Source organism: Halichoerus grypus, chromosome 1 (genome assembly GCF_964656455.1).
Source record: "Halichoerus grypus chromosome 1, mHalGry1.hap1.1, whole genome shotgun sequence".
NCBI classification, from domain to species: domain Eukaryota; kingdom Metazoa; phylum Chordata; class Mammalia; order Carnivora; family Phocidae; genus Halichoerus; species Halichoerus grypus.
Window position 1 is genome coordinate 197,584,723 of NC_135712.1, and position 27,277 is coordinate 197,611,999.

At 56.6% G+C, this 27,277-nt stretch overlaps 2 protein-coding genes across 4 annotated transcripts in view; one reads left to right on the forward strand and one right to left on the reverse strand.

Annotated features, from left to right (window-relative positions):
- The window catches only part of MAPKAPK3 (MAPK activated protein kinase 3), a 28,050-nt gene extending 13,133 nt beyond the window's left edge, over positions 1–14,917 (reverse strand). Inside the window, exons 1-2 of one of the 2 annotated variants that reach the window (XM_036072223.2) lie at positions 14,785–14,917; positions 14,238–14,514 (exon numbers count right to left, since the gene is read on the reverse strand). In XM_036072223.2, the coding sequence (XP_035928116.1) occupies positions 14,238–14,462 (225 nt within the window). In that variant the 5' untranslated portion in view covers positions 14,463–14,514; positions 14,785–14,917. Of the gene's footprint in view, positions 1–14,237; positions 14,515–14,647; positions 14,669–14,784 lie in introns of those variants that run through there. The other variant, XM_078077700.1, reaches the window with a different exon arrangement.
- Positions 14,918–19,521: 4,604 nt separating this feature from the next.
- On the forward strand, positions 19,522–24,785 carry CISH (cytokine inducible SH2 containing protein). 2 transcript variants are annotated; one of them, XM_036072229.2, is made up of 3 exons: positions 19,522–19,689; positions 22,767–22,987; positions 23,234–24,785. In XM_036072229.2, the coding sequence occupies exons 1-3, from the start codon at positions 19,670–19,672 to the stop codon at positions 23,764–23,766; spliced, it is 774 nt and encodes a 257-aa protein (XP_035928122.1). In that variant the 5' UTR covers positions 19,522–19,669; the 3' UTR covers positions 23,767–24,785. The 2 variants fall into 2 exon arrangements, with proteins under 2 accessions (XP_035928122.1, XP_077933836.1); XM_078077710.1 differs by lacking the exon at positions 19,522–19,689 and adding an exon at positions 19,708–21,092 and having other exon boundaries at positions 22,763–22,987.
- The last annotated feature ends 2,492 nt before the right edge of the window (positions 24,786–27,277 follow it).

The following is a 27,277-nucleotide window of genomic DNA, read 5'->3' on the forward strand; positions in this document are numbered from 1 at the left end:
CCCTAACCTCACTCCCACCCATGTCCCCCGGGCCCCCTAGGGGTCCACCAAAGCTGAGGCTCTGTGATGGCTCCTGGGCAGCTGCATGAAGCGCCCAGCAGGTACCCACACACCCATGAGGCAGAACCCTGGCTTCCTCCCAAGGGAGGGGCTCCTGGCTGTACTGAGCTGTGGGCCCCTGGTGAAGTTAGATGAACATCGAATCTGGGATGACATTTCTTTGAACAGACACTGCTCTAGCCTCAGGCTTTGACGAAGCAGGTTCAACCTCTCCCTTCTCCCTCGCTCTCCTTTGACAAATTCTCCAAGCTGCCCCCAGAGCCTACAGCCGAATGGCCCTGCCAACCCCACCAGTGGACCCCAACAAAGGTTGAGGCCGAGGGGCCCATGGGCCCCCCCGCCAGCAGCACCAGGCAGAATGGGAGGCTCAGGACTAGCCAGGCCCCCTCCCTCCCTGCATGCTGCATCCTGTCCCACCCAAGGACAGGCTTCACATGTGGGTGGAGGAGCTCCCCAGTCCAGAAGCGGGGAAAGCGAGAGCAACGCTGGACTGGAAAACAATCTGCAGTTTACAAAACAGTCTCCCCCCTCATCTCATGGGAATGCTGGCGCTGCCCTGTGAGGCGAGCCGGGCGGGGCTGGCAACCCCAGTTTACAGACTGAGGAAAGAGAGCTTCAGGAGGATGAAGTCACAGCCCTGGGGCCACCAAGCCGGAGTGTGGCAAGACTGAACAAGGAGAAGAAGGGACTTTTAAGAGAGTGTCCAGACAACCCCTCCCTGAAGGGAAATGAGAGGATGGGGTGGCACTAACCAAAACTACCGCTACAGGCCTCGGGAGACCTGCTCTGGAACGAACGTGTGCACAGGTGTGGGTGCGCAGGGGGTGGGGGGCACGGGAACACGGATACAGGCAGGTATAGGGGTGTGTCCTGGGGCTGCATGGGTATAGGGAGCATGGGGGTGGGGGCCGTGGGCATGCGTGTCTCCCACCCCTGCAACAGTGACTCTGAACCCCCAGAGAGTGGGACCCATCCATCTGTCCATTCATTCATCCAATATTTTCTCTCTCTCCGGTGCCTACCAGAGTACTGGGCACGGAGAGGTGCCCAAGAAAGACTGGCGGTCTTGCTGCCACTACTCACCCTGTGACCGCCTTGCCCAAGCCCAGACCCCTCCACCCAGACCTCCTCTCCCACTGAGGCCCTGTCTCCTGCATCACCTCACATTGCCCAGAGCTGTAAAAGCACTCCCTCCGCTTTCCTAGAGCATCACATGGAACTGGGATGTCTGTGGCGGCTCTGTGAGGACACAGCTTTGGGACAAGCCCCCAACACCCTACTCCAGCCACCTCCCAGCCCCAGAAGGGCCACCTACCCAGGCCCTTATGCTCACCCATGTATCTAGTGTCCACATCCAGCTAACCCCAGGGCCGGGCTCTTCTCAAGTAAGAAGTGTTCACAGTCTCCCCATCTGTCTCACACACAGGAGGCCCCCAGGCCACCAGCCTGGACAGGCAGCCTCCCCTCACCCAACCTCCATACTCCCAGCCAATTAACCTGCAGCCCAGGCCAAGCTGCTCTGTGGCCACTGTGGGAACACCCACTCCTTCCGGGGGAAGAGAGCTGGCTTGCAATTTCTCCCATCAGTGAAGCACTAACAAATTAAGAAATATTTACTCCAGATTTCATGACAACCCACAGCCTGAGAGACATCATCCTTACAGCAAAGAGAACCTCCTGGAGGCCAGGCATCCAGGTGCTCTCACTGCCCAGTGAGCCACTCTAAGTCTCATTATTTCCACTGCTCTACTCATTGACAACAGGAGTTCAGGCATTTTATAACCCTAAAACCATGACTAAAACAAAAAACGTCAGATTCTCTTTAGAATACAGAGAAAAATAAAATGTACCAGAAACCCATGTAAGCTCGTAACTATAATTGAGGACATCTTTTAATTCTGAGCTTCCTGGGAGTCTTGGCAAAGAAGGAAACCAGATAGGTTCTGCTGCTTTTATCACCCCATGAAGAGAAGCACAGACATTCATTGAACTTTTTCCAAGACCAAATTCTTTTTTTAATATTTTATTTATTTACTTATTTATTTGAGAGAGAAAACACAAGCGGTGGGGGCGGGGGGGGGTTGGGGGACGGCAGAGAGAGAGGGAGAAGCAGGCTCCCCACTGAGCAAGGTGCCAGATGCAGAACTCAATCCCAGCACCCTGAGATCGTGACCTGAGCCCAAGGCAGATGCTTAACCACTTAACCGGCTGAGCCACCCAGGCGCCCCTCAAGACCAAATTCTTTTTTTTTTTTTAATTTTTTTATTGTTATGTTAATCCCCATACATTACATCATTAGTTTTAGATATAGTGCTCCATGATTCATTGTTTGTGCATAACACCCAGTGCTCCATGCAGAACGTGCCCTCCTCAATACCCATCACCAGGCTAACCCATCCTCCCAACCCCCTCCCCTCTAGAACCCTCAGTTTGTTTTTCAGAGTCCATTGTCTCTCATGGTTCTTCTCCCCCTCCGATTTCCCCCCCTTCATTTCAAGACCAAATTCTTAAAGGGATTTAACATCAGACCTTACATGAGGGAAAAGTATAACATTCCGACAACACCTTCAATAATAATTTTGCAAGATACAGAAGGATTCGCATGAACTTATCCGTTATAAATTCCCTCCTAAAAATTGAGGCCAGCATGTGGCATGGTAGCCTGGCACAACCACCGGGAGCCCGAGGTAACATCGCCAGACCCTCTACTTTCTGGGGATTCCAGCTTTGTCCTGTGCCAGAGTACAGAGAAGAGAGAGGCGGAAGGACCGGTATGTCCCCCCACAACACCCCTTCTCCCACTTGGGGGCCTCATCCCAGCCTCAGGCAAGAACAGTGAAGAGCTGCATTTCTGGGCTATCGATTGCATCGTGGTGCACCCATTCAACGCCAAACACTCGGGCAGCAGAACTGAATGGAATGGTATAGGAAAATACAGGTCTTCCACTCCCATTTTGTTCGTTGTGGGAAACCTCTATTCTCCAGAGAGAGGTCATAGGTAAGAAAAAGCACTTTGAACCTACCACGCTCCCTCCTTGACAAGAGCATTCAACTCAGCCATGTCTAAGGTCCCTTCGGGCTCCCAGTTCTGATTATTTAGGATTATTTTTCCCATTAGACAGAGCTCTGCTTTTATGAGAGACACACCACTGGAGAAGCTAAATTCATTTTATAGCCAGCTGTTGAGACCACTCCTGCCTTGTGCGGCTAGCACCAGTGAGGGGTTCCAACACACTTCACCCTGGCCCCTGGCCGGCCCCTGATCCTCACGAGCTGCTCTGTCCACTCAGGGCCGAGGCCACAGCCTCAGGGATGGGACGCTATAGATTGACCTCAAGTTCAGGATTCAGGCCGTCTGGCCTCAGTGTCTCCTTATAGAGCCAGGGCCGTGCCCCCCGCCCCCACCAACCCCACCCCAGCCGAGGGCGCCAGTGCTGTTTAGAGAGCTGCTGACAGGGTCAAGTCTAACTTTTTCGCCACATTTCGAATGAGAGCCTCAGACATGTGCCACTATTCTCACACACACTCATTTCCCCAGCTTTTGTAGCTCATTAAAGGAGCTAATGGAACCAATTTTGCAGCTATGGATTAGCTGGCCTTGTGCCAGATCAGACCTCACTTCATTAAGTTCTGGCCGTATCCTGGCCTCCGGCTTGCCCTGTCCATTTACCTCTCCTCCTCAGAGGCTAAGTTCCAGGGCAGTCAGCTCACATGATACCACTGACCCCGAATGCCCAGGCCCCAGCTGGGTGCTCCGGGACTGAGAGCGTCAGATCCGTTTTAGCCACCCCTTCGTGACAGCTATCTCTCCCTGGTTCTCGGCCAGTGGTGTGTTGGCCACGGCATCTGATCACAGAAACCACCTCATTCAGTGCTCACCATATCCTGAGAAGAACCAATACCATCCTTTTAACTGCGGGGAAACTACGACTCCGAGAGGTTAAGTGACTTGTCCAAAGTCACACACCGGGGCAGTGAGAGTCAGGACTTGAGCCCATCTGTTGGCTTCTAGGCAGTGGGGACCACGCCGATAGCTGCTTTGCTCCTTTTGTATGTGGGGTTTGGCCCCACACCTCGGGACCTAGATGAGGCTCTGCCACTTGGTGGCTATTATAACAGTGGCCCAGGAGACTGAGGCTCAGGGAGGTTTTGTGGCTTCTCGGGGTCTCACGGCTCACACATGGCCACCTCTGCAGCCGGGAGTCTTTTGGGAACCAAGATTCATCCCTCATGCCTAGGGAGGCCTGCCCATTTTATAGATCCCTCCCCCACTTCTGCCAATGTTTACTGGCCCTGCCTGAGGGCTAGGCCCAGAGCTGGGGCCGGGAATGCAGCCGTGGGCACTCTGTCCCCAAGGATTTGGGGGTCCATGGATGATTTACTGCCAATCAGAGTGCTTGATGAGGATGTAAGCCCTAGGGAACTGGTCCTGGCTCCTTCTCTCCCTCTTCTTTTCTTTCTAGAGCCAGAACCTGGCAGAGCAGACAAGACGGGGAAGCCCAGCCAAGGGAGCCCAGGAAGAAGAGGAGCCCCCAAACAACCCCCTTCCAGGCCAAGGCCAGAGTACCTGATGCAGGCGGTGGAGCGCAGGAGGGAGGGTAGGACCGCTGATAGGCTGGGTGCCTCCCACCACAGTCCCGGAAGAGGAGAGAATGGCTGAGGCTCTGAGCCTACAGGAGATCCAACACACATTTGGAAATGGTTAAGTCTCAGGAACACAAGACTCCTTCAATTTGCTAAATTTTGATGGCCTCAGTTTACCTGTTTCCCACCAGCCACAGACGACCTGGAAACAAAGGCAGAAGTGCCAGGTCTGGGGAGGGAGATGGCTGGAGACAACGTGGGAGAGGGGAAGAATGCTTCCGGAAAGAGGGAGTTGAGCTGGACTCCAAGGCAGGGAGGGAGAGGGACAGCAGGAACATAAGTGCTAGCTGGGGCAGGCCCAGGGGTCCCCGTGCCCCCGGCTGGAGACCATGTACTATGAAGGACCAGCTGTGGGCACAGGATTCCAGGGCAGACATGGACTGCCATCTTCCACTTGCCTCTAGCTTTGAGCAGGCCATTCAACCTCTCTGAGCCTCACTGGTCCCAACTGGAAAATGGGAACAGTGACAGTACGCATATTCCCTGGTGGCCATGAGGACGGAATGAGAACACAGAGAGAGCTCAGATTAGCACAGTGCCAAGTACATACTGAGTGGAAATGGGCCTTGAGGTTTGCTTGGCTCCAGGATTCCCCTGGGTCTGCCCTGAAGTGGCCCCATACTCTTCACCAGCAGAACTTGGGGAAATCCAGATGCAGCCTCTGGGATCAAGGGGAGACAGACCCCCTGCAAACCAGCAGGTCACAGGAAATGGTCTCAAACCCTGAGAGGGACAGGACTGGACATGGCTTTGCAAAAATGGACTAAGAAGCAAGAGTCTATGGACCCTGCTTTGCTGTGAAAGGCCCAGTGAGGAAGGGACAGACTCTCCAGGGTGGGGAGAGGATGAGATGGCTGACCTCAGGGGAGGGGGCCAAGGGTCAGGTGAGGGAGCAAGGTGGAGACCTGGGCACCCCAGCCAGGGAACCACCCCAGCTCTCAGCGTGGCAGACTAGGGGAGGAGCACAACTTCACTCTCTCAGGCGGCAGCCACCTTTATACATCTCAACTGCCCCCATGCATCCTTTTGAGCAATGTCCCTTTCTGCAAAGTGTGTGGTGACTCTGGGCCAATCCCTTAACCTCTCTGAGCTCCCGCTCCCCATCTATGGAAATGGATGTGCAGTCTCCTCACACATGGCAATGGGGACAGGACAGGCAGGTCTGTGACTATCAGCATCTACTTCACAGGAGGGAAAAGAGGCCCAGAGAGAGCTATGACATCCTCTCTCTCTCTCTCTCTCTCAGAGATTACACCAGCAGTAAGTGGCAGGACCAGAATTCCCTCTGCCTGAGGCAGGTACCAGATCCCAGCACCCCACCCAGAGACTTCTGAGAGGGGGTTTGAGGAGAGGCCACTCAGGTGCCTTGTGAGGCCCCGGAGTGCCTCCTCAGAGGGTCCAGGTTCTATTATCCTCCTTTAAACTTCTTAGGGGATAAAAAAAAAAAAAAATTCTTAGGGGAAAAAAGCATTTTTCTGTCAAAATCAGCTATGTTATCGGTGAAACATTACCCTAGTTCTATTTCTCCTATGGCAGTGTAAAAATAGGACATTTTCAGCCTAAGAGTGGAAAATTTCAGCAAACGCAAGTGTTTTATTCTCATCTCAGAAGCCAGGTCCCTTTAATGGTCCCTCCTCGTGAAGAGAGCCCCACCCCAGCCACAGTCCGTGCTCCCAAGTGGCCAGCTCTGCCACAGGGATGCCCACATAGCCAGTGGGGCTACAGAGGGCAGTGGCCACCTTCCCTAAGCAGGGGGTGACCAGGGCAAGTGAGGCCATGCCCGGGGGACCCCTGCTGAGGCACCCAGCAGGCCACGCCCCGGGCCGGCCGTAGAGACAGGAGACCCAGCACCCTCTAGCTCTGAGAAGAGTGACGGCTGGTCTCTGTGCCCTGGAGGAGGTGTCACAAAGATAACAAAGGAATAAATGTGTGTGCTGCGGGGGAGAGGGGAGACAGACTGGACTACTCCCAGAGGCATAGTGCCGAGACCCTAGGGAACCTTCTGACTCCCCACCCCTCAGACCTGCTCTTTCTGAAGCCAACAGCCAACATCATATCTGCTAGCATCTCTCCCATTTCCCTTGGCTTCATCCACGTCCCTGCAGCTCCCCACACAGGCTTGGGTGAGCACAGGCCGCCATGGCCTCACTCAGGCTCCTCCCAGAGGAGCGTCCAACCTCCACCGGCCCCTGGTCGCTCTCCCTCTCCTGCTCCTCTTCTGCTAGAGGGCTCTGAGGGTTCCAACTCCTGGGAAAATGTCCTGGTCTTTGATCATGCCATGGAGCCGTAGCCAGGAGGAAAGGGAAGTCCTCGGAGAGGCCAGGGTAGTGGCCTGGCCACACTGAGGGATGCTCCTGCCATAGGAACGGGCAACAGTGACTCATCCCCACTCTCTCATGCCTTCCTAGGGTAAAGATGTGCCCGGGGACAGGCTCAGCCTGACTACAGGCTTTAACTGGGCAATGGAGTACAGTGGAAAGGGGTCTTCCAACCTAAGTCATAACCCCAGAGCTCCTGTCCGTAGCTGAACGCAGACCTTGCTGGTGGAGTCACACAGCTGACCGTCGTCCTGGCAACACCTTAGTAGCTAGCTTACGAGAGGCATCTTGGGGCTCCCTCTAGCCAGTCTCCACGCTGCCCGTCTATTGCCACTATTTACCTGCCTGCTTCCCTAGCAATGCCCACAATCACTGCCCACCAAAAAGGTCTGCACAGCTAGAAGGGGGGCTCTCGTCAAGCAGAGCGCCCAGCCCCTCATCTTATAGATGGGTAGACTGTGGCCTGGGAGAGAGGTCTGGCTCCTGATCCCCAGAGATAGCTGAGAGCCACAACTCTGCCACCAGAAAGGCCAGGGGTTCCAGCCCAGCAGGGCATGTCCCTACTCTGAGACTTGGAGTGAGTTACTTTACCTTCCCAAATCTCAGCCTCTGCATCCGTGACACGGGGGTGATACACCCATTCTTAGATGTTTCTGTGTCTGGGTTCAGCACGTAGGAAGCACTCAAGGGATAAGTGGGTGCTCTTATCCCCACCCTCCACCCCCAACCTCTGCCCCATGGGCCACTGCCTGCCGGACAGCATGGAGGCTCCCTGCCTGTCCCTCTGCCACACCCTGAGGAGGGGGCTGGTTTATGTTGGGGGAACATCTACAGAACAAGCTGTGAGTCCCTTGTTAGAGGCTGAACCCTTAGGAATGGGGTGATGAGTGTGCAGGTCCAGGCCCTGGCCCATCACACCCGTGAAAATAGCCTCGAGTGTCTCAGGTGACGGGGTCAGGTGCAGAGTGCAGGCTAGAGAGTCTGGTGCTCTGGGGTGCTTGTCCCGGCCAGTGCAGGGCAGCTCACATGCAGTTTTGTCCCCTAGAGTAGTGGGAGGTTGCACCTCATGTCCAAGCCCTCCCAGTCCCTCGACAAGTTCCTCCCACTGGCTCTGAGGCCCTGGCTCTGACCCCAGCCCCTTCTCTCCTCAGCCTCAGCCAGAGAATCCCTGGGAGTCACAGTGCTCCTAATCTCACACTGTTGTCCAGAGCGTAAGTCTCAGACCACTGAGCCATAAAAGGAGACCCAACAGCGGAGGCCCCCGCCGACGCTGACTTCCTACACTCCACAGGGGACTCCTCGGGTTACAAGCTTGGCCCAAATGTTCCTGACTCCACTGCTCTGGCTGCCAAGGCCACCAGCACCTGGTCAAGGCCAGCAGCAAGGAGGGGACATTGTGAGTGGCATGGGTACAGATGCTCCTCCTTCCTGTCCTACCCCTACCCAACCCTGTCGGGGGGAGACTTCAGGGTGACCCCTTCAGGGTGACTCGCGTGAATCCCCAGCACCTAACCAGCCCCCATCTGTCCGCTGCCTGCCCTTGGCCTGCAGGCTGCAGAGAAGAGGCCCATTAAGCCTGAAACTCCTGAGACAGAGAGTAGCAAGGCCAGAGAGGGGAGGAACTAAGTGACAGCAAGGGTAACAGAGAGGGGAAAGAAGAAATGAAAGTGACAAGGAGCTAAGAAGAACAGAAAGTGCCACAAAGAGAAAGCAGCAAGGACAAAAGCCCTAGTCTAAAGAAAAAGGCAATCCTAACACAAAACCCGCAAAAAAAAAAAAACAAAAAAACGCAAAATCAATATTCTCAGCGTCTCTGGCCTGTCCAGTGCTGGAAAGGCCTCCTGAGGCTCCTTGTTCCCCCAAACAGCAGTCTCCTCTTGTTCTCCTGCTCTAAGCAAAACCCCCACGGTTCCCAGCAGCAGGATTTTATTCACAATTACACAGGGCCTAATCCACTTAGTTCTAAAAGGGTGGGAGGGTAGGGAGGAGTCCAGGACCCAAAATTCCTTTCACACTATCCTTTCTCACCCCACAAGGGGCTGGCTTCCCCAGGTGCACGATGAGCCCAAGGGAATCCTCATAAAGGCCAATAACATGCCACCAATAAAATGCACTCAGGCAGCCTCTCACGTGGGAACACGTAAGATCTCAAACAGACAGGAGCAAGGCCAGCAGGACCAAAATTCTCCTGGAAAAAACACAGGAGCCAATGGGAGCCATGTTCTTAGTGCCCCGAGAGCAGGAGACCCTCACACGCAGGAGGGCTGGGTGCACACTGTTACCACACCTAGGGATGGCCGCTGTCTTCAACTCTTGCCTGGTGACCACCACCTTTGGACACCCGGCAGCCAGTCACCAGGTTGGAACCAAAGGAGGTGAGGGGACTGCAAAGCCAGGTGCCCCACCTGCTGCCCCTCACAGGTGTGTTCCATGATGATATCCCAAGGAGGCCCCTGGAGAAAAAGATGAGGGATCCAAGTAGGGAAATAGCTTCCCCAAGTGCAAACCTCAGCAGAGACATAACAGACCTCTGTTGTCACAGAGACCAGGCCCTTCCCACACGGCCTGAACTAAAGGACAGCTCAGGTGACCCAGGAGCCTCTAGAGCACCCTAAGCAACAGTGCTCCACGAGGGTTCTGGCGATGTTAGGAAAGAAAGCTCTGGGGGAAGGAGGGAGGATTTCTGCCCACTTAGTGAGAGAGGACACCAAAGACAGACAGAGGTCCCTGGGGGCGCAGTATGAATCTGAGTTGTGGGAGAATGGGGGGGGGTCGCTGACCTTTTTTCAAGGCCCTATGTAAAAGCCTCTCCTTCCACAGAGCCCTCACGGTCCCTCTACGGCTCGCAGCGTCTGTCAGGGCCTGGATGCCTGCCCCGCTGAGATCAGCCGCATCCTGCCAGGACCCCTGGCTGGGAGCGGGGAAGTGGTACTCCGCAGCAGGTGCTGAGTGGTGCAAATCAGGCATGCCGTCACGCACACCCTGTGCCCTCCTCTGTCGGCCACATCCTTCTCAGACCAGAGGCCTGGATTAAAGCTGGCAGTCTCCTCCAGGAAGTCTCCCCTGGCCCGCCCAGCCCAGACACAGTTTCTTCTCGCCCACTCACCGACCTCACTTCCTGCCTGTGGCAGTCTGGGCTCTGCTGGGCTGGGCTTGTCTGAGACTCACCAGGCTTGAGATGAACCACACAACCTCTCTGAGACAGCCCCACAGCCATCATGGCCCTGTGTGCTGGCCTGTGGGACCACTGGTCCCCTCACAAGCAGAGTCCTGCATAGTGAGGAGAGCTGAGGAGAGAGAGACAACTATGAACAGCACCACTGGGGCTCCCAGTGGAGCCAAGGATGCCAGCACCCTTCCGGGGGCCAAGTCTTAGAGACCCCCCCCCAGAAACTAGCATGAGGTGTGGGGTGACTTAAATGCAAAGACTCTGGCATCAAACTGCATAGGCTCACATCACAGCCCTGCCACTCTTCCCCTGTGCATTGTGGGCAAGTCGTTCACCTTACTGAATATCAGCGACATTACCCATAAAATGGGAACCACAGGAATTAGGTAAGAGAACACGTATCATGCACTGGGGACGGGGCCTGCTGGACAGAACACTCTGGAAAACCGCTAACCGTCTATGAGAATATTAGAATCCACAGCACCAAGGCCTGAAGCCTGGAGAGACGGCATCAGCTCCTGGATAGGATGGGAAGATTCTGGCACTCCCAGCAGAGGGGATCCCCAGCAGAGGTGTAGGCTTCGAGCACAGCTTCTACACCTGTGAGCAAGGCCAGCTGGGCAGGTGTGAAGCAGCTCAAAACAACCGACCTCTGCCCCAAACCCCACTACTTGCATTCTTTAGGGTTTGATGCCCTTCCTAGGATCTTTGTTTAAACAGCCAATTGCCCACCCCTGACAGTTCCGAAGGTTCCACTGGCATGAAAGCACACGAGCTCCAACGATTCTTTCCTTCAAGGAGAGGGGCAGCCCGGGGAGGAGGTTGGGTACAGTGAAACCCCTACTGGGGGCCTCCATGGGACAGGGCTACCAGCCCCTCCACCCGCTTCCTGATTGGTTGACTCGGTAACAGATGGCCCTGCCAAGGCTGATCTGACCGGTCCCGAGATGGCAGGTGAGGGGGCGGCAGCTGCCAAATGAGAAAGTACCTGGCCCGCCTGGCAGCCGCGCCCAGCCTCAAATCCAGCTCTGCGGCACCAGCTTCGACAGGCCGGCCCCACCCAGGGAGCCATGTGGGTAACTCCCCGGCCTGCGGCTCCAGCACCCCACCACTCCACTCTGTCCAATGAAGAAGTGAAGAGGAGGGCACGGGGAGCCCCAGGGGCCTCCGACATATTCCAGCGGTCAGAGAGGAGGGCCCCAAGCCCCAGAGCCCGGAGCACAGGGGCAGGAAAGAAGACTCCCCTTTCCCCACAGGCAGAACCCCTCTGTCCTCTCAAAACCTTTCATTGTGCTTATTTATCTAAGTGTCATGGTCACTCTGCCTGCCAAGAGGCGGGGGACCACAAGTGGGCTGGGCAGGAAGTTGGGAGGGGAGGAGACTCTGGCCTCTGCTACAATCTGCCATCCCAATCAAGCTACATGATTTCTGACCACTGACTCCAAGTCACAGTTTTCATATATGTGATAAGGATGGAGGGGTTGTGTCTCGGATGTGGTGGGGTGACTGATGGGGGGCAGATATGCAAGGCTGTGCCCAGCTAGGAGTAAAACTGAGGGGTACCAATTCATCAGTGAGGCCTAGGAGGGCACAAGATGTCGGTAGGAGGCAGGGGGCTCCTCTAGGTCCTGCCAAGGGGACTGCAGCAAGTGCTTAGGAATGGAGAGTGGAATGATGGCACCGGCAGCAGAAGTGGCCTTGGGAAGGAGCCACTGAGTGGGAGCGAAGCCAAAATGGACCACAACAGTGGTCAGGGGCTGAGGGGAAGAGGCTCAGCTCCCTGGGGAGGAGCCTTCCCTCCAGGGCCCCCAGGGAATAGTAACAGCTACAGGGACATTGACCACAACTCTTCCTGTTTTAGGAGTGCCTGCTACATTCCGGGCTTCAGGCTGAGCACTCTCTGCCATCTCAGGGCCAAGAGGACAAGCAGGGAGAGAGGCCGGGGCCCTAGGCCTGTACTACCAAGAAGGGCAGAGACGGCAGGGAGCAGAAGCTAAGTAGAAAAATGCCACTGTCCTCATCAAGGCTGGAGCCACCACTCACAGTACTGGTATGATGTTTCAGAAGCGGTGCTAGCGCCATCTTGGAAGATGGTAAAGACCTGCCAGATGGTAGAGACTTCCAGACTCACCCACTAGACCAGAGGGAGACTGGGGGCAAGACAAGAAAGGTGTTGGAGTGGGAGCCACATCTAATCCATGTCCTCCTAGGGCCAGCTCCTGAAGGTCCCAAGGCAGTAGCCCTAGCCACACTCACCCATAAAGCCTAAGGGGGTATAGCAGGGGAATTTGTTCTAGGCCTGTCCTAGTTCCCAGTCTAGAACAAAGAAAGCACTGAGGCCCTAGATTCAAGAGGAGGTGTTTTAGAAACTGATGCAGTCAGAAGTTCCCCCAAGTCATTTGTCAGACACAGCGTCTACGGAGAAGGGCCTAGATCCAGGCCTGCTTAAAACTGGTGCTGCCTGGGCCCAAGATCTCTGGCCTCCCACTCCATCCCTGCCTTGCTCACAGCATCTGGAACACCACAGGGGCTGGTCAGAGCTCAGCCCTGGTTCACAGGGCCAAAGCCTTGGTATTAAGAGGCTCTCTGGCTTCACTTGGCCCCTTGTCTATCTACCCAGACTGCCCCTTACCCCACTATAGGTGAGAGCGCTAAGATGGTGCTGAGCGAAGGGGTAGAGACTCCTCCCTGAGAAGAGCCATTTTCTCCTGAAGGACTCAGAGAAGGCCCCCTCACCCCATTCCACTGCTGGGTTAGTAGGTGAAGAAGCTGCGCCTGAGATTCAGCCTCACCAGCCCAGCCCTGAGCCTCCTCCAGACACATCCTATCAGCCCTCGTGCCCCTAGGAAAGACACAGGGAGTTGGACCCAGGTCCCTGCTCAGATACTTGCAGACACTGTGCCCTAAATAAGTCCCGTAACCTCTCCAGGCCTGCATCAGGCCCTGTACCAATTACTCTGCAGGCATCATCTCGTTCCAAGTTCACATCAACTCCTTATCTTTCCCCCTGAACAGAGGCAGAAACCTGATTTCCAGAGTCCAGGACCTAGTCCAAGATCACGGAGCTGGCAAATGCAGGCCAGAGATTAGAGCCACGTCCACAGAACTCTGCACTCAGGCTCATAATTGTAATGTCTGTAAAATGAGAGCCCTTGCTGTAGTCTAACTTTCCTTGCCATGACCTATCCGTCCAGGTGGCCACTGGCACAAACTGCAGTTGAGTGAAGTTCCCAGTAACAACAGATTCAAGGCATTCTGGGTATGGGGCAGGGTCCTGGGCCCAGAACTAAATGACTTAAGCCAGAACTATGTGGCTAGATCAGCCACCCCCAGAACTCCCTGGATTCCACCTCTATCAGTCGAGTTCTTGGCCTCCAGGGAGCACAGTGTGACACAGATAGATGGTTGGCCCGCCCTCTGCCCAGGAACCAGGGTGAGCCAGGTTTGGAGCAGGACCTGCCCTTTTCGACATAGGGCCGGTGACTCAGCTGGAGCCCATCAGCAACCTCTTGCTCACAGGTGTGATGGACACCATCCTTGCCCACCAGCCAGCCCTGGGAGGCTCCCACCCAGCACTCCAGCCCAGGCAGTCAGGGGCCACGAGAGAAAGCAGCCCCACCCCAAGCCTCGGTGGGGACTCAGCCTCAGGTAGAGGGAAACTCAGATCCATTCCAGTCAGAACAGCTTCTCATGGAAGGAACAACCAAGCTGAGCGAGAGCACCCCCCTCCCTTTGGCAGGAACACATAGGCCCAGCCATAACCCGCGTCAGGAACCACTCCTTCCCTGTTTCCGGGTCCAACAGACTCTACTCATACTGACTCCACCCCCTTGCTCTCTGGGAGAGAGAGCTTAGCTAGGCTAAGCCTTGTTTTCCCCATCTGTAAAGCAAGGAGTACCAGGAGCCTGACCTTACAGGGGAGTATAAGAATGAAAGGAGATACTGATCATAAGAAGCTTAGCAGGGGTCCTGGGTACACCTTGCACCCACAGGCCTCTGCTGTTGGGCCCTCTAGGTCACCCATGGAGCAGTGAGGGGTCACTGACCTTCAGGGCACATTTCTGCCCAGTGCGCCTGTGGAAGCACTCCAGCACCTTGCCGTTCACACCCAGGCCCAGCACCTGCTTGGACAACTGGTAGTCATCGGTCACTGCATACTTCTTGGGCTCCCGCCGCCCCCCGAGGGCAGGAGCGCCGGCTGAGCCGGGTCCGCAGGGTGCACCTTGCGGGGGCACATTGCCCCCCTGCTCCTCTGCTGTCTCGCCATCCATGGCCCCCGCGGGGCGCTCAGAGACGACCCCAGCCTGGCGCGTCCAGGGCCACCTGGGGGAGAAGGGAAAAATGAGTTCCGCTCAGACTCTTCCAATACTCCGCAGCCCGGAGCCCCTGAGCCTGGCTGGGCTGCGGGCAGCAGACAGGGCCGGGAGTGGGAAGCGAACTGTCCGAGAGTACAGACGGGAGGCGGGAGGCGGTGGTTGCGCAGCCCGGCACTAGCAAGTCCTGCCCGACTCCTGTCAAGAGGGGAAGGGACTGGGCGCCGAGAGGCCGCGAGTTCTGGGAGCAGGAGGTGGAGGGAGCCCTATGAGGGCGTACCTGGCAAGAGCGTCCCTGACAGCAGGGTACCTGGCTGGCGCCGGCGAGGGACAGGGACCGGGGCCCCGGGAACCCGCGGCGGGAGCTCCTAGAGCCGAGTCGCGCCGGCGGCGGCCCACGTGACCGCTCCCCTTTCCCTCCCCCCCCCCCACCCCCCATCCCCCGTGAGTCCTGGACTTGGGGCCGGGCTCGGTCAGCCTTAAAGGGCCAGGCGAGCCCTGGCAGGACCGGGCGGGGAGGGAGGCCCTGGCGGGCCCCGCCCGGGCGCCCGGACAGAATAGGGGGCGTGGCTTCTCGAAGGGGGCGGAAACCTAGGCGCTCTGGACACCCGCGAGGGCGGTGTGAGCCCCGGAGTTTACCAGCGACCTAGGAAGTGACAGTGCAGGAAGTCTAGTTTCTCTCGGAGCCTCAGGAAGCCACTTGAGTCGGGCGTTTTCCCTGCACTCTGCAGACGGCCCTCCAGCAAGGCTTGTAAGGCTTGCGACTTCCTTAGTGGTGGCCCACCGCCAGCCTACCTAAAGTCTTAATTTTTGCCATCAGGCCAAGTGAAATGGCATTTCGTTGTGATTCACCTTTTTCTAATTCCTGGGGGCTCTGGGTGTCTCTCACCTTCCGTGCATCTCCTGCTCATATCCGTGGCTTATTTTTTTCCCTTGGGATACAGCGTCCTTAGACCAGATATCCTAAATTCCCATTTTGTCAGATCCATTAACTTTTCATCTTATACATTAGGCTTTTGGTGCCCCGTTTAAAAAGTCTCCTCCTGACACTCCATATACTCTATATTAACGATGTGGTGTTCCCTTCCACTTTTAGGTCTCTATTCTGAGCCCATCTTAGACTATCTTAGGTATTTTGACCCAGCTTTCCCATCACAGGCTGTTAAACAACTCTTATTTCACAGATGAGGAAACTGAGGCCCCCGGAGAGGAAACAACTTGTATAGAGCCACAGGGGGTGTTGCTCTCTCCTGTGACAAATCTGCATTACTCCTGCACACCCGCCCACTCCTCAACCCTCAGGCTGAGGAACTGGAATGTGGTGGTTCACTTGGGACTGGGAAGGAGAGGCTTGGGTTAAGGTCCCTGCGCGGGCCTCTTCTGCCATCTACAGGCCACTTGTAGGACTGCAGGCGCTGAGGCCTCAGTCCCACCCGGTTCTCTGAGCCCTTCTTCTGGCTTTGGGATTGGGCCCAGATAGCCTCCCGCCCACCTCCCCATACGCCAAAACACATACACACACACACACACGCACGCACGCACGCATGTGGATGCACGTGGATTCCTGGGCTGCAGGTCCAAGGCTCTTCAGACCAGCACTCCCAGGAGAGCTGGGACTCCGTGTGTGCAGGCATAGAGCCAGAGGAAAGGGCCCAGGGCTCTGCCCTGTCTCCTTGAGACAACTTTCAAGCTAGCAGGGTTTGGTGAAGCAGAGACCCTGATGATGGCCTCAACTGACTAAACCCTTCTTTCGGACCAGACACTGAGTGGATGTTCTACCGGGGCACTCCATGACCTCACTGGGACCAGAGGAGGCAGGGCTGTACCCACCCCACATAGCCTACAGGACAGACACGCCCTGAGAGATCAAGCAACCTGCCAGTAGCTTGATCAGTAGCTCTCATGGCAGGGTCTCCATCCCAACCCCCAAAGAACAACTCCAGGGCCCAGATCTCACCCTTGAACGATACCCTCCTCTCCTGTGCCTCCCTGCCCCCTTCCTACCTCCACTTGTACAAATATGCTCTTACACGTGTTCACAGATGCACACACATGCACAAGCGCAGATTTGCACATGTGCCCAGACACATGGGCTTACACGTGCACCACACGCATACAGACATTTATGCCCAGCAGGACCCAGAACCTCAGTCCCAGAGCCCCACCTAAGAACCTGATCCAAGATCTCAGAGACTGTGATCTGGAAGCTTTCACAGCTTGGAGACTGGAGAAGGATCCTGCTTCTGGAGGTGACTGGTTTGGGCCAGGTGAAACCAAAGCTGAGCAAGATCTCATTCTGGACAAGCAGGGTCCCAGTCACAAGCAGAGTGCTGGGCAGCTGAGGGTGGGGGCTGGCTCCTTGTCCCAGCCAAATTATCTCAGTGTATGTTGCAGTTGTTATCTTATTTTCTAAAAATAGAATCAGATTACAATTGTTCTAAACATTTTATAACTGTATTTTTTTTAAAGATTTTATTTACTTATTTGAGAGAGAGAGCGTGAGAGAGAGAGAAAGAGATCACGAGCAGCGGGGGAGGAGTAGAGGGAGAAGCAGACTCCCCGCTGAGCAGGGAGCTCGACGTGGGACTTGATCCCAGGACCCTGGGATCAAGACCTGAGCCGAAGGCAGACGCTTAACTGACTGAGCCACCCAGGCACCCCTATAATTATATTTTTAAACTGATCTCTTTTTAATTCAAATTTTAATTGCATAAGTAAAACTTGCCTGTTATAATAAATTCAAACCATAGGGAAATGTAAGAAGTAAGCAATGGCGATGCCTGTCCCTTTGCAGTCTCCACCACCAATGCCAATCTTACACAAGCACATACATTTCCCATGTAGGTAGGTCCATCATAGACAGATGTTTTGCAACTGTTCATTCAACCCAAGAGACTCAGAATGCTGCTCATTTTCCAGCAACCACTTGCACACTGATGGGAGAATTCACTGTTTGGGATAGCTGGGCTAGGGCAGGGGTGGGTTCGTGGTGTCAGACTTTGCCACCCAGCCCTCCATGATAGCTGTTTGTCCAAGGGGCCGAGGGCTGAGGCCTTTGGAATAGCTTACAGTGACAAAGGGGTCCAGTGTGTGTGTGTGTGTGTGTGTGTGTGTGTGTGTGCAAGCGCTCGAGCATCGGGCGGGGTGGGGGTGGGCAGTGTAGAGGACTGAATATAGCCCCTACACATACACACACACACACATAACATGTGTAGACTATTCTTCCGGGAGAGGAAAGGCTGCAAATGATGAGACTAGAGAGACCAAATGAGCCAGACTTTGAGGAAGGCACTGCTGTGTATTATTGTGACTGACCCGTCTTGTGACTATTCCTGGTGGGGAGGAGCAGGGAGATCCTGCAGCAAGGCCCATCCCTGGAGTGTGGGAAGGGCTTATCCTGGAGAGAATAAGGAAATGCGTCGAGTGAAACCATGAGACGAATTGCCACTGGGTGGCATCGTGGGCCCAGCACTCAGAGCAGGGATGGGTAGGGAGCAGCCAGAGCAGGAGAGGTGATAATGAGATGGCCAGAGGGACCCACAACACCTGGGGCAAAACAGGGGCACACCATAGACCATGCACACAGGTGAGGTGCGTTACTCTGTCAAATGCACAAAGGTGGTTGGAGGGCAAAACCCTTGGGGCCATTTAGTTTAACACACAGAACTGCATAATCCCTGACATCCATAAGGGAGCTTTCAAGGGGACACCCACGGTGCTCTGACACTGACTGGCCTGGCGGCAGGGAAGCTTCACTGTGGACCTTAAAGCTGGATCTTGAAGGATGCCTAGGAGTTGTTAGGTCAAGGAACCTAGAGAGGAGGCGGGCGGCAGGGGGGGCTGGGGTCCAAGCACCAATTCATCACTTGCCAGCTGTGAGATCTAGGGTACATTCTCACTTCTCTGTCCCTCCATCTCCTCACCTGTAAAGAGGACACACTATGTAGTGGTTAGACAATGAAATGAGGCTGGAAATCACTGATAGTACATGGCACATCCAAAGTGTTCAGTGAAGGGAAGAGGTAGTCCTGGGATAGAGAGCTTGGGATTTGGCCCCATAGGGACCCAGCTTCAAATCTTAGTTCTGTTGCTTGGCAGCTATGAGGGCCCTTTGTCTTCACAGTAATGGGGCAGTAGATAGTTTCTTCTGAAGAGACTGCACCCTACATAGGTGCTCCATGCTGGGGTCTCCCAGTGCCCCAGCCATCAAATGGATAATGAGGTCGCCACACCTGCCCCATCCCAAGATTGGGATGTGCCTTCTCTCCCAACTCTTTCAGAGAAAACATTCTCGCCTGGATCCTTTTAGCTGTGGTGGATCCTTGACCCCCGCGGACCTGTTCGGATCTGAGGCCCCCCTCTGCACCCCTCCCCTCCTCCCACGTCCTTCTCCAAACCCCACCCCATGCCACCGACTTCCCCACCACCCCACACAGAGTCCGGGGATCCAAATGCGGCCCACAGGGGGCGCTTGCACACCGGACAGACCGCTTTGGGGGAGTCGCTAGCTGGGCGGACAGGCCCGTGACCCTGCCCTTGCGCTGCCACGAGTTCTGCAGAGACAAAGGGGACTGTCCCCAACGAAGCGGAATGCCCAAAAGTAGTCTGGGCTCGGGCGGGTAGAACCCCTGCCCCTCCCTGGCCTCCTCCAACCGGGTCTTTCCCTACTGGTCTCTAGGTCACGTTCAACCCGGCTCGTTCTTCAGCTTACGATCCCAAAGCTGCAATTGGCCCGCCCCGGTCACTCGGCTCCGCCTCCTGAGCTGCGATTGGTCGGCGAGCGGGACCCCGCCCCATTTTCCTGGAAAGTTCTTGGAAATCTGTCAAAGGTGTTGGCTTTAACAGCCCTCAGCGCCACACTGGGGAGCCGGCGCCCCCACCCACGCCCCTCCCCGGCCCGGCAGCACAGCCGGCGGTTCTAGGAAGACGTCGCTTCCGGGAAGGGCTGGGACACAGAGGACAAAAGATTAGGCGGCTCGCCCCGCCCTCCCGGCCCGCCCCCCGCGCCCTCCCGGCCCGCCCGCGCGGTCGCCTCTCAGTCCCAGCCCGCCGCCCGAGCGCCCAGGGAGCCTCCCCTGCGAGCGAGACCTGCGCCCACGGGCTCCCTCCAGCCGCCGCCGTCCGGCCGAGCCCCAGCTCCGGAGCTGCTGCTGCGCTGCCGGGACATGGTCCTCTGCGTTCAGGGGTAAGCGCGGCTCCTCGCCCCCGCCCGGCCTCTGCGGCCGGCATTCGGGAGCGTACCGCCTCGTGCTCGCTGCCGGCCAGTGAGAGGGCTTGACGGGTCAGAGATGACCGAGTGCGGAAGGACCTCGGGGTGACGACAGGGAACGGTGACAACACCGTCACTACCTGTACTCGCACTGTGGGTGGTGAAACTGGGGGTCGGCTGGCGACGGGAGGAACACGGGGTAGCCTAACCCTGGGCTCTGGCTGGAGCAGTTGAACGCCCGCGAAGCGCGTACTCCCAAGACGTGGCTCACCTGCCCAGACCCCCTCTGGGCCCAGAGCTCTCTACCCTAGCCTGCAGGCCGCAGGGCCTACTGGTGACCTTGGGTTAGCCCCTGCCCCTCTCTGTCCCATCATCCGCTGTTCTGCCACGGGCTAACAATTAGGCTTTTCTTGGGAAGCCAGCCTGAGATCCATGGCACCCCCCAGGTTGGCACCTGCTGACCAGCAGCTCTTGGAAGAGCCTGAGTTTGGCCTGATTTTACCTGTGGTACCCCCACAATTGCGTCACCCCTCCTCTCGGCCCAGTCTGGGATCCCATTGTGAGGACTTGGCTCCTGCCTCCCTTCTCCAACTTTCCCCAAAGACAGGGGTGGGGTGGGGGCTGATAAGACAGAATCTTGGCCTCAGCTGAGCATTCTTGGTACATTCCTTCCGCCTCAGCATCCCCCTTCAACCAATAGGTCTGATGTTCTCCAGACTGATCTGACAGGAACTCAGAAAGCTCCAGGGAGAGAGAAAGGAGAGATGAGTGAGTGTCCACACCCAGGGAGAGCTGGGTGGCCCAGTGACTGTTGTTATCAGAACTGGCATAGTACCAAGTGAAGAAGGGTGGAAGGTGGGGCAAGGCTGAAGTGCCCCTTGCCCTGAGCCGTCCTGTTTCCAGGGAGGCAAGCTAGGAAGATTGTGCTACTATACTTTTACCTGATTGTCTCCAGCATCTCCCTCCTCTGAATTTTGGGACTCCCGAACACCCCACACCCTTGTCCTCAGGACCCCTCCCCCAATTCTGGGGTCCCACATTCTCCTTTTACTTTATTCCAGACGAAGGCCCCTTGGGACCTCAGGGCCAGTGTTCGGTGTCAGGGAGCAAGATTTTTAAGACCTCCAAATACACAGCCACAACCCAGCTGGTGCCCTCCTGGGGTAGGGAGCAGAGATTCCCAGATGTAGGTTTCAGCTGCTGGCTTTGCTTGAGGGGCCCACCCTCAGGGCTGAGTATGCTCCCCTGGCATGTGTCCCCAGTCAGGACTCACAGGCGGGGCTCCGCAACAGGTACCCACACGTACAGGCACCCACACCTGGAACACACAAGCCATGGCCCTTGCCATGACGATGACAGCTGTGGACACACCCCTCCTCAGGTACACGGTTACTGGCCAGGAGCTTGCGGAGACCAATACAGCTGTTTCACACACCAAGACACCATGTTGACCCTAGAGGTGCCCACACGCACAAGGGTCCTGCTAAGCTGTCTGGACGTGGCCACACTGGAGGCTCTGGCCTGAGTGGCTAGCCTGAGCTGAGTTCGGGGACCCAGCAGGCAGGCCACCAGCTGGTTGCTTAGAGCTTGGCCTCTGTTTCCCCCAGTAGGATTCCAGAGCACCCGTAATGCACCCAGAGTGGCTGTGGAGAAGTACTACGCAGACTATGGTGGACCAGGGTCTTGTGACCCCTTCTCCGGGTTTGTTAAAATCTTCTAATGCTCACCTATAACCTACACTGTGAGATCTGGCTCGTCTGCCTGCGTCCCACCAAGGCTTCTGTCCACCTCTTCCCACCTCCTAAGAAGTCCCTGGCACTGTTTACCTGTGCTGTCACCTCTGCCTGGAGGGAGTGCCTTCCCCCTCCTCCTTCCTTTGGCCTCACAGACTCAGCTCAGGAACAGGCAGACCTTGACCCCCCATGACACCCTTTGCATTTATGACTTTGGGTTATAAGTTCTCCTTGAAGGCAAGGCCCATGGTTTTGTTATCTTCGTGTCCTGAGGCCCAGCAGGGGACCAGACCCAGAACTGAGGCCTGAGGATGTATTTCCTGAGGAGTGAGGAAGGATGAGCAGTCTCTTCCTTGGGATCCAGGGCCCATGCCCCTCACTCCTGGGAAGCCCCAGGATCACCATGCTGGGTGGCCTTCCCCTAGAGAAAGGCTACTGCTCAGATTGGGGCTGGCTCAGCAACCCAACTCTAGCCACCTGAGAATATGGTATAGCCAAACCCCGCAGGATCTGGACTGGTAGCATCCCTCATTAGGGGGTGGAGAAGCTGACAGCAACGTTCGCATAAGATCATAAAGCCTAGTAGGGCTGGCTTGCCAGGGTGGGAACTGGAATGTGGAGTGAGTACCCGGCCCTTTGCGGGAAGCTTATGTTTGTGGGAGGTGGGAATTGCCAGCGCCTTTAGAGGTCAGTGTCCACCCCAGACTCCCAGCTGGGAGGAGAAAACAGGATGGGAGTCTGACCTGTTTGGGGAGATTGGTCCAGCCTCTCAGCCCTGGCCAGTGTGGACCTAGGTCCCTCCGACAGATACTCCTATCCAAGGGGAGGTAGCATGTGACCTCAGGCATCCTACCATAATTTGGGGGCCTCTCTGGAGCACCCCATGAAGGCCCAGGCCATGGCTCAGGTGGGACCAGTGTCATCTAATCAGCCCCCCTCAGCCCACAGGGCACCAATGGGAGGCTTCTTTGCATTGGATCCTACCAATGGCGGGGACGCCAGTTGCCCATCCTGAGCTAGAAATGCCTATGGGGAATGATCTGTGTTTTCGGTTGGTACGCAATAGAGAGATTAATTACTGTTCAATAAATGCAGGAGGGTGGAGAAGGCTCTTTAAAAAGAGAATCACTACCTGGGGGAAGCCATCAAGGAGGCTTTTGTGGTGACAGCTGGGAGGTGGTATGCTGACGTCATTGAGCCCACAAGGGGGACACTGAGATGGACTGGCCAGAGGTCATGTCGCTGGTCCGGGGCACAGGGGGTCTCTGGAAATAGGGCGAGCACAGGGCCTCCACTCACTGCCCATCCACCCTCTTCTAGACCTTGTTCTCTGCTGGCTGTGGAGCGGATCGGGCAGCGGCCCCTGTGGGCCCAGTCCCTGGAGCTGCCCGAACCAGCTATGCAGCCTTTGCCAGCCGGGGCCTTTCTGGAGGAGGTTAGAGAGGAGACCCCAGCCCAGCCAGAGAGTGAACCCAAGGTGCTGGACCCTGAGGAGGATCTGCTGTGCATAGCCAAGACCTTCTCTTACCTCCGGGAATCTGGTGAGTTTGAGGAGGGAAGCAGGCCTTGTTCTGGGAAGTCTGGTGGGAAAAACTTAGCTCTGTCCGTTGAGTCTGATCTGAGAGACATGGCCATGCCCAGGAGAGTCTGATGGGGGAGGTGCAGCGCTCCCCATGGAAGCGTAAAGGGGCAGGCAGAGTCCTGCCCTGCCCTGCCCGGCCCTATGTTGTGCCCCCCAGCCGAATTCCCCTGTGACCAGTCTCTCGGCTCCCTCTCCACTTGCCTAGGCTGGTATTGGGGTTCCATCACGGCCAGCGAGGCCCGGCAACACCTGCAGAAGATGCCAGAGGGCACATTCCTCGTCCGCGACAGCACCCACCCCAGCTACCTATTCACACTGTCGGTCAAGACCACCCGAGGCCCCACCAACGTGCGCATCGAGTACGCCGACTCCAGCTTCCGCCTGGATTCCAACTGCCTGTCCAGGCCGCGCATCCTAGCCTTCCCCGACGTGGTCAGCCTGGTGCAGCACTATGTGGCCTCCTGTACCGCCTACAGCCGAAGTGACAGCCCCGACCCTGCGCCCACCCCGGCCCCGCCTACCCCGAAGGAAGACGTGCCCGGCGACCCGGCGCTGCCCGCGCCCGCAGTCACGGCCGTGCACCTGAAGCTGGTGCAGCCGTTCGTGCGCCGAAGCAGCGCCCGCAGCCTGCAGCACCTGTGTCGCCTCGTCATCAACCGCCTGGCGGCGGACGTGGACTGCCTGCCGCTGCCCCGGCGCATGGCCGACTACCTCCGACAGTACCCCTTCCAGCTCTGACGCGCCCGGGCGTCTGCCTAGCCTCACCCGGCCGTACCCCGAGGGGACAGCGGCCCCAGCTGGACTTGGGCTCCCGCCGTCCCTCCTCCGGTCAGCCCGGTGACTACGTGCCCCTGAGCGGCCGGACCAGGAAGAGCCAGCAGGAGCAAAGGCTGGGGGGTGAGGGGCAGGGAAAAGCGTCCCACAGCCGGGAGGTCAACCCCCACCCAGCTCCCTTGTGGCTCGTTGTGGAGAGCCATGGGTCAGAAGAGAGGGAGACAGGCAGGACCTTGTCTCACCCTGTGGGCTGGGCCCAGGCCCCCACTTGCCCGCTATGACCTCCTGGACTGTGTAGACTTTGCCCGCCCTGGTTTCTCAGTCCACAGGGTGGGGCGGGCCCCCTCCTTCCAGCCACCCTGTCTCGGGATGGCGGCCAGAGGAACTGAGGTTGGCAGTGACCGTCCCCCGATGGGGGAACAGGCCAGGCTGGGGGATGGCAAAGTTATACAGTATTTATTTATTTATTCTCCTTGGATTGGTCTCGAGGTGAGCCAGCCCCACCTCTCTGCCCTGAGCCCTGAGTGCTCTGGAGACCCCAGCTCTGCCCCAGCTTCTCTGGTTCCTCCTTGTGGAGAGCCCCATCCTGAGACCTGTTGCTGGACCCAAGGCAGTTCTGGATATCCTGGCGCTGACCCACCACCTGTGAATGTGTCCCCCCTCTTCTGCCCCCAGCCCTGCTTTGGGAGGGTGGGTAAATGGACAAGAAAATGGAGCCAAGGTGTCAGTGTCCGGCCCAGCCCGCCGCTCACCCCGTCACAGGGCAGAGCCCTACTGGCGCAGGGCTGGTCTGGCTGGGCCCCGGGTCTGCTGGGCCTGCTTCCTGCCCAGGAAGGCACCTGCACATGAGAGGGAAAGGAATACGTATCTGATAAGACTTTATAAAATAATTATTATTATAACAGGCAAAACCCAGTTCGGTAGTCTTTTTTTCTTCTACTGATTTTTTCTGTATCGACAATAAAATTGTACTTTTCATTTAAGGAGCCCTCAGTGGGTCCTCTTTTGAGTTCTTACACAATTTGTCCCATTTGATATTATTATTATCCCCCACTTTACATCTGGGTCAGCTGGGGCCCAGCGACCTTATATGGCTGAGCAGGCCCTACTAGGGGACCCACTAAAAGTTGGAGGGGAACAGGGAGCAAGCTTCCTCTCCTGCTACCTCTTGTTCCCCTTGGAGAACGGGAGGCAGGAGGTGAAGGGCAGTGGGACTGCCTGCCGGGTCACTGCCCAGGCCTCTGCCAGCTGGGAGTGGTGGCAGCAGACCACCCGACCTGAGAGACGTGTAAACAGGAGATGTCAATTAAAGACTGAAAGTGGAGGATCCTGGGGGAAGGGTGCTATGGGGACACCCACTCCTGGAGGCAGTGTCTTTTGAGATGAGGCCAACAGAGAAGTCGGGGCCAATCATTTCGGGAGAAATACAGGGAGTGCAAAGGCACCAGGGCGTGACCACAAGGAGGCGTGGGGAAGGGTCATTCTGTGCGGTGGGGCAGAACAGTGGAGCTGGGGATGGTAGCCAATAAGCTGGCAGGGTCTGGCCTGAGGTGGGACCTGGAAGGGTTCTGGCACAGGCTAGTTGGGGTTGGGGGGACCCCTCTCCTCTCAGGGCCCTATACCCCAGAAGTAGATGGAAGAGCGATTAAAATGAAAATACTCTCCATCATCTGATGGTCTGACTTTGTAACACTTCCGTATCTGAAATTCCACTGTGTCCTGAAGTTTTTTGCACTTTCACTTGAATAACTCACAGGAAAGCTCTTCTGAAACTCATTTATAGCCTTCTAACCCTTATTTTAGAAATAGTTTTAACCTTCCTGTTTTCTTGGGCTTTAGATGATTAGAAGAGACAAATGCTGGAAGACTGAGAGCAGAAAGGTACAAGGAGCGGTATACTGATGACAGGAGGAAGCAGGAAGGGATAAAAAGCCAGAACTGTGGAGGCACAGAAATTTGTGGGCGTGGAGATAGTTCTAGCAAAGAATAGAGCTGATACTGGATGAGAGTGAATAAGAGGTGAGTGAAAGCTGACTTTACTGGGACTAGTGCCCAGGCCCAGGTGCCCAGCCTGGCACCCTCTCTGTTGCCGGCTGCAGGGCCCGACAGCACGCCTCCTCCAGGTCACCATGACCCTGCCAGGGATATCTGCTGTTCCTCATTGCTCCAGCCTGGATCTCAGCCCCTTTGTGACTCCTCTGTCTGCTCCACCCCCAGATCTGAGTCACCCTATGGGTGAGTAGTGGACACAGAGGGGCCAAAGGCCGGGTGTTCCCCACTTCGTGCCACGGCCTGGACAGAAAGCTGCTGTAGCAGGAGGAGGCCCACAAACTCTTCATTGTCTGCAGGGGTTGGGGGGTGGCTCAGGGTGCCCGCCAGGTGCTGGCAATGGACGAGGGCTTTGCACCTCATGCAGTCCTCGCCACAACTGTGGGACTAGACCTAAATATGACCCATACTCCATGGAGGAGGAAACTGAGGCCCAGAGGGGGCAAGGCACTGGCTGGGGAAGTGAGGCACAGAGCAGAGCTTACCTTGAGGGGTCCCAACGGCCCCCTGCCCCTGGGCTGCTACATGAGCTGGCAAGAACAGGCAGCTGGGGTTGGCAGCTTTCAGGCAAATTGATTTTAGATGCTGGGTTTATCCCCCTGTGTCCTCGAGTGCTCAACCAGTGGGGTCAGGAGAACTTTCTGAAGGAGGCAGCAGGGGCAAGGGCTGGAGGCCGGGCCCTGGAGGATTCCACCAGGCCATGGGGAGGTGGGTTTGGAGAATGATCCCACGTGGTATCCCTCCCTAGACTCATAATAGCCTTCCGGAATGACTTTGGGACAGAGATACCACCAGGCCATCCAGATTTCTCTCATCAGTGAGGTCTTACTGGGACGTTTCTCCCATGATCACCAAGTGTCCTGACACCCCTAGGATCATCAGTGCCCCTGTACCCAGGCTCAGCTTTTAATCTGCCAACTGAGTAAATCTCGCTGGGCCAAGGCCGAACACGAGTCTGGATCGGGCTGGGGGCAGAGCTGGGCAGCTTGCACTCTCAGGCGGAAACGCTCCCAGCCTGCACAGCGGCCCACAGTGAAGGGCAGGGACAGGCGCTTGAAGTAAGTCCCGCCCAAGAAAGCAGGAGAATTCTGGGGACCTCACAAAGGCCATCTTCCTCCAGGAGACGTGGAACCTGTGCAGGCCTGGGCAGTCCCTTCACACCAACCTGTTAGACCAGTTTTAAATAAAGCAGGTTCTAGCTTTGCCAGAAACTCAACAACTTCTCACGGTGAGTGAGTCCTCACCACCCCGACTGCACGGTGTGGGCCTTGCTCCCCAGCTTAGGCAGGCCACGCGGCCAGCCGCCCGAGGGGTCTGCCTAGCTGCCCTCACGCAGCAGGCTGAGCCTCCCACATCTGAGACTCAAGAAGAGGCCCTGGAGGTTTAATCCTGGCCCACAGGGCCCCACCTTGGTCTTACCCCGACT